A 12,147-nucleotide genomic window follows, 5' to 3' on the forward strand; every position below is an offset into this window, starting at 1 on the left:
CCACCCCTGCACTAATGCCAGGCAAAATCCATTTGTTGTATGCCTGCATACAGTGCTTTAAATGGAAAAAAGAAGTGCAGGTACTCACCAATCTATGAAGCCAGACATTCCGGCACAGCGCTTTCAGTGCCAGCTATTACGGTGCGGCACCTTGGACACAGGTCCCTTTTAGGCACACACTGTTGTTTGCAGGCAATTCCCAGAGAGATTAAACTGTATGCCAAAGAGCACTCACTTTGGTAAAGCAGTGTATCTGAGATTCTTTCACACAAACCTCCAGTTTGTTGTTATATAGTGTGTTTAGAAAGTTTGAATATCCACATTTTTGATGTATCAAACTAGCAGATATCACAGCTGTAAATTAAGCTTTAGAAGGGGAGTTTTATTATTGCTTGCTTTCATTGCCTAATGTTAATGTTAAAGGATATTTGTCCTGCGCACTATCACCACTGGAGTGGTCCCCTGGCGCTCTGGCAGCACTGAAAAAGGGATGGGTGGGGGGTGAGTAAGTGGGAATAAGCTGGAAAAGTGCAAGAGAGCAATGATGTGCTGTTGGTGGTCTCAGCTGGTAAGTCTGTTGGCTGGGCTTGGGGTGTTTTACGGTCGGTAGTAGTTGTGTGCTGTGGTGCGAGTCTTTGTGTGGTTTGTTTTGTTGTTGCAGTGTAGTGAAGTTTGTGCGGATTATTGTGTTGTAGGCTTGTGGTTGAGTTTGGATAGAGTTTGAGAGGTGTATGCAGAGGGGTTAAATTGTTAGTGGATTGGTTAATTGGCATTGCTGTCTGGAAGTGAGGTGCTAAATTTCCATATTCTCTCCAGGTGGTGTGCAGTAGCATTTCTGCGTCTCCGTCCTGATCTGGGCCCTCCGATACTCACAGTCCCTTTCACATATGGCATCCACTCACATTCATAACCTTGCCCAAGTTCGGCCTCGGCCACCTATGTGACACCTGTCTGTATGCAGGGCAGGCAGGCGTTTGTGCATCCCTTCAAATCTGGCCGAGAATGCATTCCCAATCCAGTCGGTGCGTGGCATTGGCTAGCCAAGGCTACTCCATCCATATGTGGCGGCTGGTTGGCATTCATCATATTATTCAGTTGCTCATGCAGGCTATCGCTCCCAGCTCCTTCGAAACATGGCCCATGCCAACACTTCCAATTACGTCTAGGGGCGGGAACTGCCTTCATTCACAACTCCATCTGGTCAATGCCCATGCCAATGTTCACAACTTAGTTCAAGTGTGGCAAGTGCTAACATTCACACAATTCTATGCAAGTATGATACCTGGTAGCAATTATGGAGCGGGTGAGGTTGTTGGCTGGAGTTGGCTAGGGAGGCTGATTTCTGTCCTCATGGGTGTCACTTGTGTCCTATTCGACTTAGCATCTTCTCTCTTGTTGTAGTAAGAGTTTCTCTAGTCGGTGCTGGGTGTTGTCAGTGTCATCCTAGATTTTGTCATCCTTTTCTTTGTGTTTCCCGTTCGGTTGTTTGGTTTTTCTGTTTGAATCTGTGATGTTGAAGAGCCAGGTTTTTAGTAATTTTCAGAATTGTAGGTGGTCTTTGGTGTTTCTTTCTTTCTTCTTTGTTTTTGTTCCAGGCGGATTTTGTTGCTTGATCTAAGGAGTCTCGTTGGCTTGTAGATTGTTATTTTGTTTTGTAGGAATTCAGCCCCTTGTATGCTGATTGCCCTGTGTGGTATGCACATTGTTTTGAAGGTGATGCGATGTTTGACTGGGAGCCAATGCAGTGTTTTTAGGGCTGGAGTGATGTGGTCTCTTCTGGATAGTTTGAGGAGCAGTCTGGCTGCTGTATTTTGGATCCATTTTAGTTTCTTCAGGGCGTATTCTGGTATCCCGAAATAGGGGCTGTTTGCATAGTCGATTCTAGACATGATGAGGACGACGATTGTGAGTGTTTTGTGGGTGAAGGAGAGGAAAGGTAGGATTCTTCTTGCCATTTGGAGGAGGAAGAAGCATTTCTTGATGATTGCATTCATTTGTGGCTCTAAGGTTAGGGTGTTGTCCATCAGGACTCCCAGGTTTTTTACTACCTTAGATGGTGTTGGTGCGGTTCCCATTTCCGTTGGCCAAGGAATGTAGGTGTTGTTCTCTTGGTTTTTGGATATAATCATGATTTCTGTCTTTCCTGGGCTGATTTTCAAGTTTTTGGCATTCATCCAGTTAAAGACTTCTTTTAGACACTCGATTAGAGTTGAGTGATCGGCTTGAGTGTCTTCGATTTTGTTGATGATTTGAGTGTCATCTGCATAGTTGAAGCATGTCATTTTGAATTTTTTGAAGATTCTGATTACTGAAGTCTGGTAGATGTTGAAGTACAGTGGTGATAGTGAGGACCCTTGTGGTACTCCACAGTCGTTAACTCGTGGGATGGATTTGAAGGGTTTTATCCATACGGTTTCTGTTCTGTCTGCTAGAAATTATTTAATCCAGAGTAGTGCCATGTCTGTTATGCCTATGTCTTCTAGTCTTTTGGTTAGGGTGTCAAGCCTAAATGTGTCGAAGGCTGCGGAGAGGTTGAGCAGAATCAGGGCTGAGGTTGTGTTGGAGTCTGCGTTTGGTTTTAGGTCATCCCAGATGGATAGTAGTGCTGTTTCTGTTCCTCTTGCGGGTCTGAAACCGACTTGTGCTTGGTCTAGCAGGTGGTGTTTTTCTACGTGTTCTTGGGTTCATTTGTATACGTAGGTTTCAAGGAGTTTTGCTGGGTAGGACATGTTTGAAATCGGCCTGTAGTTGGAGAGGTCTTCTACCTCGCCACTTGTGTTTTTTAAAAGTGGTTTGATATATGCTGATTTGTACAGTTCCTGTTGCTAGTGAGAGATTTAGGAGGTTTCTGTAATATTCTGATGGCGTTCATTGTGTGAGGATTGATTTGTATATGTCAGGGGGCATGGATCTATGGGTGATCCTGCTTTCTTGCTGTGTTTTACCAACAAGATGAATGCCTCAGCTGATATTTCAGGAAAGTTTTGGAGTTTGTGCTGCGGCTCTTTGTTAGGTCCAGTTGGTTGAAAGTTATGGTTGGTTGGTCTGTTTTGTATGATTTGTCTTATGGCGTTGATTTTGTTCTTGAAGTAGTCTGCCAGGTCGTTGCAAAGTTTCTCTGAGGGAGTTGGGGTGTTGTCACAGCCTGGTGGGTTTCTCATTTCTTTAATGAAGTTGAACATTTCTTTTTGTGTGTTGGTTGCATTGGTGATTCTGTCATCATAATGCCTTCTCTTCGCCTTTTGTATTTCCTTCTTGTATGCATGGATTTGTTTCTGGAACAATATTTTTTTGTCTGGGTTGTATTCTTTCCTCCATTCCAGTTCCATCTTCTTGTTGTCCTTTTTCATGGTGCTTAATAGTGGGGTGAACCATTTTGCCATTACCCTTTTTTTTATGGGGTTAATGGTTTTTCCGGGGCAATCTTTTCAATTGTATCAGCCATACATTTGTGTAGTAGCTCTGCTTTCCAATCTAGGTCAGCCAGCTCTAGTTCTATAGTTGAGGGTTTGGTCATCTCCAGTTGTTTGAATAGGTTGCTTGCTTTGACGCTTTTCCAGTTTATTTTTGTGGTGGTTGTGAGTTTGTGGGGCTGGATGCAGATATGAGTTGGTAGTCTGATCACAAACGGGATGATGAGATGGTCGCCCCACAATATTTGTATTGGTGGTGCCGTGGTGATACATTTTGTTCATGGCGAAGATTGCGTTGAGGGTGTGTCCTGCCAAGTGTGTTGCCCCTTTGACCAGCTGTCGTAGTTTCATGGTTGTAAGTAGTCCAATCCGTGAGTTTTGGGAGTTGGCGTGACTTTCTTCAAACCAGATGTTGAAGTCCCCCAGGATGATTAGATGTTCGTGGTTGATGGCTATGTTGCTGATGGCTTCTATGAAGTTATCAACGAAGGTTGCATTGTATGTCGGTGGTCTGTACACCAGGATGAATGTGATGTTGGTTATTGGGTTTGGCAATAGGTGTAGGACCATGGTTTCACAGTTGATGATGTTGAGAGGTTTGTCTGTTTTTATTTTCAGGTGTCCTTTCAATGCTATTGCGAGGCCTCCTCCTTTTTCATTTTTCTTGTTTACTTGAAGGCATTTGAAGTTGGTTAGGAGGCAGCTTTGGAGTGTGATTTTGTAGTTGTCGTCTAGCCATGTTTCTGTGATGAATAGGATGTCAATGCCATTGTCATCGAGTAGGTCAAAGATCTCTGTTGAGTGTTTTCACATGGATCTTGCGTTTATTAGATTGAAGTGGAGTTTAGAGGTGTAATTTGGTTTGGGCTTTATTGTTGGGGTCGTCTTCTGAAAGGTGTTGAGGTTTCCTTTCAAGTAGATCTCTAGTTGAGGTGTTGGTATGGGTATGTCTGTGTCGTGGAATAGTTCTTCTAGGTTCTGTCTTGGGTGTTTGTTTTCATCAGGTTCTTCTTCCAAGAATTGTGGGTGTCGAGTGGAAGTTCCTCTTGTTTTGGTGATGTAAGGTGTTACTGCGTCAATTATGTTTTTGTTGTTTCTAGCGTTGTCCATCATTCTTCTGCATGGTTGTGTTTGGTTGTCTGTTGTTGCTGATTCTAGCGTTGGGTTGGTTCATTCTGGTGATTGGTTGTTTGCGAGGTATGGAGTTAAGTAGAGGGATTTGTTTCTTCTCTCAGCGTTGGTTCGGTTTTTGTTCCTGTCTGTGGGAGTGTGTTCTGCATTTGTGAATCTGTGTTGCTGTGCCGGTGTGTTTGTTCTTTTTCTTTTTCTTTCCCTCGGTACAGGTCGTTTGTGCATTTTGAGCTTGAGAGTTGTTTTGGTCTCTTTTTGTTTGTTGATGCCGAGTTGATTTTTTAAATTTCTTTTTTTTTACTTTGGTCCAGCTGTCTTGTGGTGTGGTACTGTGTGTAGAGAATTGCCTGCTACAAGTTTGGGTTCTGTCTAGCTAGTTAGCTATGTGGGGTTATGACGGATAGCTGGTAACTAAAGAATTGTCCCAATGGGCGTAACCAAGAATCACTGTGTCATTTTATGAGGCGTGGGTCGCAAATCACAGTGTCACTCCACAATAATCAGCCAATGATTTCTGTCTCACTCTACATTAATGCTCTCTAGATGTGAGTTGGTCAGTCACATATGAGTATCCTGTATGGTGGGAGAGAGGCCTACAGTCAACAATGCAATTTGAAGTAGGGCACCGCTAGATCTGAGCGTCCTGTATAGTGGGAGAGAGGCCTACAGTCAACAATGCAATTTGAAAAGGGGCACCACCAGATTTGACCATCCTGTATGGTGGGAGAGAGGCCCACGATTATGGTTTCAACTTTCTCACTTCCTATACAATCCTCTCCAACACCAACCCTTATTTTCTGTCATTGAATCGCCAATTGACATTTTTTGGTGATTATGAACAATTATGTGATTATGATTGTTTAACCAATTAATGTATGTCTATTGGCTAATCCTTTGTTGGGGGGTGTTATTATGATTACTGTGATACATATTTTATTATTTATGAATGGCACAGGACAAACCAATGTGGATTATACATTTTGGAATATTAGCAAGAATCTAGCCCAGATTTGAGAAAGGCTCTGCTGAGCCGAAACTCGTGTTATCAAGGGCACCTTTTTGATCTAACATTGAATAAAGCACAGCAATTGTGATCAATTGGCGCAGAGTCCTGGAGTCTCCTTCTACAAACTAATAAGAAATTAGGTAGGTAACTGGAGCTGTGTGCGAGTTTTCAGTCGAAAACGTTCCATCACAACTCCAATTACATAAACATTTACATATTAGAATAGGCACTGCTGATAACAAAGTAAAATCTTTAAAAAGTAATTTCCCAGGCTTTCCAAATCAATCCCAGCTCCGTCAAAGGGCACCAATGGTAACACCTGAAGCCCACTAAGCCAAACAGTGTTCTGCACCTCGTGTGCTGAGAGCACAGAAGCTGCGTGTTTATCTTTCTTTTTGTTCTGCCGGGTGGGTCTGAAGGAGACATTATGGGGTACTGCGGGTGGTGGGGAGAGGGCTCTGCTTTCCCTAGCAAAGGCTACAGAAGCTTAGTCCTTTAAGTTGCAATAAATTGAAATGAAAACTTTTCATTTTCACCTCCCAACACAGTTGAGTACCCATATTCTTTTTCAGGCATTGAGAAGTGCAGGTATTCAAATGCTCAAAAATAAGAAGTGCAGGTACTGAGGCCCGGGTGGAACCGGCCCATTAAAGCACTGCCTGTCTGAGAATCCTATGCAGGTGTAAAGCAAAGTGGTCGCACAAGATGGAGGAGGAAAGCCCGGTGGGGATGTTAACTCCACTCCATGCCCCTCCTCCGCCCGGTGCCAGCAGGACAATGGACTGCTGCACACAAAGAAGGCATATAAGAAGCATGCCTTGCTTTTACGCTTTCATTTGATAGCCCAATGGCCGTGATAGTGTTCTTATACCTTGCTTTGCGCCCCACGGTTTTTCTTTTTTACCTTCCTCTCCTTGTTGGGAACCCAAACAGGAAACACCTTGGTTTGAGAAACGCCCAGCAATGTCACATTGTTTTCCCATTGCTCATCATGCAGCTGGGAAGACAGCTCTGTGGGTTAAGTGCTTGCCTCAAACATTTAGATAGCACCAGCTACAATTTGCAAATGCGGACTCAGACGTTTGTCCATCCCAAGTTGGTAAAGTGAGTACTGCTAAATGGAGTAATAATAAACATCAATAATTAAAGCACTTAGAAGAGAGCAAGGTCAACGTTAAGTGCTATATGATATTGCAAGTCCAATGACAAACATAACACTGGGGCATTATTACTATTATTTTTAATATCATTGTTTTTTTAAAAACAGTAATGTTGGCGTCACGGGAAAATGTCTATAGTTTTACATCAGTGCATTTTGGAAAAGCATTGGAAGAAATTGGACGTGTAGGACTTACGTTTTATGAAGTATTAATTTCATTGTATTGTAGAATATTATGTTTTTCGAATGTGTTAACGTTTTATAAACTAATGAACAATAAAAAAAAAAATATATATATATATATATATATATATATATATATATATATATATATATATATATAATTTTAATTACTGTTATCATCTTGGTACAGCCATTATGCGTGGGTTTCAGTTAAAGTTACTGGTAAGTATGTGTGCACCAGAAACTGAGAGCTTTCCTTTTTCTGCTCTGGCATGTTTTCATTTTAAATTATGTATCCTCTTTCCAACCAGTTTAAAGTACCATACTGTAACTTTGGAAGCAGGATGTTTCAATGTTCATCGAATTTTAATATTATGGGGTTCGTTTTACAACATATGCTAATTACATGCAGGGAACTACCAACACATGCACTTAAGTGTTGTTGGTCCCTTGCATGCAATTGTCAACTTTTACAAGGAGTGCAAAAGTCAACAGTGAAATGAGGCAAAATCGCCCATACCTTTTACTTGTATGCTTCGTTTTGCAAAAAAGTAAGGCCCCAGCTGCAAATGATGCTTTGCAGGTGGCGTTTCCTACTGGATTCCTATGGAAACCGTCTGCTCACTAGCAGGATCTAATGCCAGGTGGATGACATAGGAATCCATTGGTTTTACACAGTCATGAAAATCTCGTGCAGGCGTAAAATGGTGTGCTCTTCCAAGAAGGAGGAGGAAAGCACAGCAGGGATGCACTCTCGCATTGTTGCAACTTCTCCACCTTGGATGAAGATGAGAATGGGCTGGAACAGTAAAGCATGGTATAAAAGCATCATGCCTTGCATTTATGCCTTGCTTTACCATTACGCCCGATGTAAAATGACCCTTTTCAGTCATCTATCAGCAACATGTCTTTCCATTGACCTTTGATCATCTATCAGAAACATGCACTTCTATGAATTTACAGTCATCTGGCAACACATGAACTTCCATCAACTTGCAATCATGTATCAGAACTATGAACTTGTAAGGACCTGCTATCATCTATCAACATCATGAACTTCTATGGATTTTCAATTATCTATCACACCATGCAGTTCCATGGACTTTCAAACATCTATCAGCACAATGCACTTCTATGGACATTCAATCATCTAACAGCTCCATTCACTTCCATGGACTATCAATGATCTATCTGTGCAACGCAATTCTGTGGACTTTCAGTCATCTGTCTATCACCAGCATGAATATCCATGGACTTTCGATCATCTATCAGGAACATGAACTTCATCAACGCACCATGCACTTTCACTGACTTTCAGTCATCTATCAGCACCATGCACTTTCACTGACTTTCAGTCATCTATCAGCACCATTCACTTCCATGGACTTTCAATCATCTATCAGCACAATGCACTTCTATGGACATTCAATCATCTATCAGCTCCATTCAATTCAATGGACTTTCAATGATCTATCAGCACAACACAATTCTATGGACTTTCAGTCATCTATCAGCAGCATGAACTTCCGTTTACTTCCGATCATCTAACAGGAAAATGCACTTCATCAACACCCCATGCACTTTCACTGACTTTCAATCATCTATCAGCACCATGCACTTTCACTGACTTTCAGTCACCTATCAGCACCATGTACTTCTATGGATATTCAATCATCTATCAGCACAATGCACTTTAATGGACATTCAATCATCTATCAGCTCCCTTCACTTCCATGGACTTTCAATGATCTATGCGATGCAATTCTATGGACTTTCAGTCATCTGTCTATCAGCAGCATGAACTTCCGTGGGCTTTCGATCATCTATCAGGAACATGCACTTCATCAATGTATAAGTTATCTGGCAGCACCATGCACTTCCATCAACTTGCAATCATCTATCAGCACCATGCACTTTCACTGAAATCAATCATCTATCAGCACCATGCACTTTCACTGAAATCAATCATCTATCAGCACCATGCACTTTCACTGACTTTCAGTCATCTATCAGCACCATTCACTTACATGGACTTTCAATGATCTTTCAGCACAACACAATTATATGGACTTTCAGTCATCTGTCTATCAGCAACATGAACATTTATGCACTTTCGAACATCTATCAGCACCATGCACTTCCACTGACTTTCAGTCATCTATCAGAACCATCCACTTCTATAGACTTACAATTATCTATCAGCACCATGCACTTTCACTGACTTTCAGTCATCTATCAACACCATGCACTTTCACTGACTTTCAGTCATCTATCAGCACCACGCACTTCCACTGACTTTCAGTCATCTGTCAGCACAATGCACTTCTGTGGACATTCTATTATCTATCAGCACCATTCATTTCCATGGACTTTCAATGATCTATCAGTGCAACGCAATTCTATGGACTTTCAGTCATCTGTCTATCAGCAACATGAACTTGCATGGACTTTCGATCATCTATCAGCACCATGCACTTTCACTGACTTTCAGTCATCTATCAGCACCACGCACTTCCACTGACTTTCAGTCATCTGTCAGCACAATGCACTTCTGTGGACATTCTATTATCTATCAGCACCATTCATTTCCATGGACTTTCAATGATCTATCAGTGCAACGCAATTCTATGGACTTTCAGTCATCTGTCTATCAGCAACATGAACTTGCATGGACTTTCGATCATCTATCAGCACCATGCACTTTCACTGACTTTCAGTCATCTATCAGCACTGTGCACTTCTATGGATTTAAAATATTCTATCAGCACAATGCAATTGGATGGACCTTCAGGCATCTGTCTATTAGCAGCATGAACTTCCATGGACTTTCAATCCCTCCCCCTGGCAGATACGGGGTGCCCCGCCACCTGCGGCCCCACCTAAAGCTTATTGCAGTTTTTATGCTAGAAAAAGCATTGAAAATCACCATAGGCACAACCTGTCGTCACATGGGCCTCCTGCCGGCTCACTCGGCGGGTCCAAGCCGGCCACGAGTGGGGTGAAGACTGGGGAGAGCGTCATGTGGACGGCGCCGCTCCGGAGGGTGCCGAGCTCCTGGCTGCTGGTCAGGCGGATGGACACGGTCTCGGAAGGGGCCACCAGTCCAACACTGATCACAAACGTGGACCGTTCCAGCTCCTCGTCTAAGATCAGGTGACCTGCGGAGCGAGAGGAGGAAGAACGGAAGTGCTTGAAAGAGCTAGTCGCCAGTAACAATGCCTGACAATGATAGCGCTACAAAGTGGTTCGCTCTGCATGCTGCTGCTGCGCGTAACTGCTAAATTGATAAACAAATAGATGAAAAATATAGTGCACACCTCATTCACAGTTTTATTTTGGCAGATGAGTCATAGATTGCATTATTCCCCATTCATTGTATTGTTAATTAATGGAAAGCTTATTTCAGAAAATGTCATTCCACACAACGACATTGCCACAAATGTCATGCAAACTAAGCAACAAAAGAATGAAAGGAGACAGCCACACATACAAAAGTAATGCAAACCAAAGAAAATATCAAAATGAGTGTCAAGTCTTTTGCAAATATAGATAAATCTAAACACACAAAAAAGCAGATGCATATAATCGAAAAGGGTACAGTGGCTTCTGTGATCCGCATTTAACGTTAAAATAATAAGGAAGGCATTTTTTTCACTAAAATTCCTGTGCAGTTGCGCTTTACATTTGCCTTCACAGGAGAGGCACTACACGTGCAAGACGCACAGAGGGCTGGCTGGGTGGGGTGGGCATGGCGATGCTTTGGAGGAAGGCCGGTAACAGCCCCTCTCCCTCATAAAAATGCGGTGGAAAAACGCTCTCATGACGATCATTCGTGATACTATTTTCATCAACAGCAATACTGGCATTTAAATTCCTGAAGATAATTTAAGTTATGTTATATAAACAGGAATCTCGTATGTAAAGATGAGTTTATCTTGCCGGCATTTGAACTAGATCTCTGCGCTGACGCTGAACCTACAGAGAAATTCTTGCAGCTTGACCAAGCCATGCATATTTCAGGGGGTCAGCAACAGGCACTGCGCCATTCCTTCTCTCACTAGCGACCTATGGCCTACCTAAACAAGCAGCAACCTATCCAGACCACATGCACCCTCTACCCATTTCTAAGCCATTCGCTTCAGAACCCCTCACAGCTATATTGCATTTCAAACACAAGCTTACTAGTTAAACAGGGGTCTGCAACCTGCGGACAACGATTCCCACGATTCCTTACTATTGACTATTCTGGCTGTAGCTGATGGGAGTTGTAGTACAAAATATCTTGAGTGCCAATGGTGCAAACGCCGAGTTTGTACATCCATACCCTGTCTGTACTCTGAGTCTGGGGCACTGGGGGAGCCCTGCACATCCTAATAGCCCACACGTCAGTGGCTCACACTGTGCTCTTCCCTCCATGTGCAGGCAATGAATCCATGGGCATAAAGAGAGGAGGTTACGCATCTCAAGGGAAAGCAGAGATTCAATGACCAAGAAGATATGATATGATATGTGCGGACCCGGGGGTCGAAGCTGTCTTGCTCCGTGTCGTCTTGCTTCCAGGGCGAGCACGTTGCCGCTGAGCTATCCTCCCGAGACAATTCTGTTGGTGCACTGGCATAGCTGGGTGGGCAGCTTGTACTATACATTGAGTTTTAGACTACAAATACCATAATGCCTCACCATTTGCAATGATGGCTAGGGGTGATGGAAGTTGGGGGCCAGAATATCTGGCGAGCTGCAGGGTTTCTATTGGAGAAACCACGGAATCGCTTGCTAAGGAGCATGTCATTTACTCTATGCAATGGGGCCCCCCTCATTTGTAGAAATGGATGAAATATACATGAAATGTGATTTCTTTCGCTATTTCATAGAAGCGGAACGGAATAGATACATGCTGCTTTATAGATAAGGGGTGCCTCAGCCACTGTTACTCAATAAAAATACTCCAAAAAGAAAACTGTGAGTAGAAATACTCCCACCAAAAAAAATAGGAAACAGACACGTAGGACCTGCTGCCCTGCTTCCACCCACACAGCTCCAGAGGTATGTTTGAGCAGTCGTGAATGGACTATCACATGAATAAACTGCCATTATTACTTCCTGATCGGAAGAAGTAAAAAGGTATCGTACTGCCAAGGACGAGTAAGCTCGTCGTTTTTGAATAGTCTTGCATAATAGCCTGGCACTTAAGGGGTCAATGTGACTGAAAACGAGTCTGGATGCGCTTCAATCTGTGACAGCAGAACCCGCGGCAA

At 42.9% G+C, this 12,147-nt stretch overlaps 1 protein-coding gene across 4 annotated transcripts in view; it reads right to left on the bottom strand.

Annotated features, from left to right (window-relative positions):
* The window catches only part of VWA5B2 (von Willebrand factor A domain containing 5B2), a 967,193-nt gene that overhangs the window by 762,068 nt on the left and 192,978 nt on the right, over positions 1 to 12,147 (bottom strand). For all 4 annotated transcript variants that reach the window (XM_069618816.1, XM_069618815.1, XM_069618818.1 and 1 more), the window contains exon 4: positions 9,831 to 10,050. In XM_069618816.1, coding sequence (XP_069474917.1) covers positions 9,831 to 10,050 — 220 coding nt within the window. The remainder of the gene's footprint in view (positions 1 to 9,830; positions 10,051 to 12,147) is intronic.

The sequence above is a fragment of the Ambystoma mexicanum genome, chromosome 10, assembly GCF_040938575.1.
Source record: "Ambystoma mexicanum isolate Mex_15411 chromosome 10, UKY_AmexF1_1, whole genome shotgun sequence".
In the NCBI taxonomy this organism is placed as follows: Eukaryota; Metazoa; Chordata; class Amphibia; order Caudata; family Ambystomatidae; genus Ambystoma; species Ambystoma mexicanum.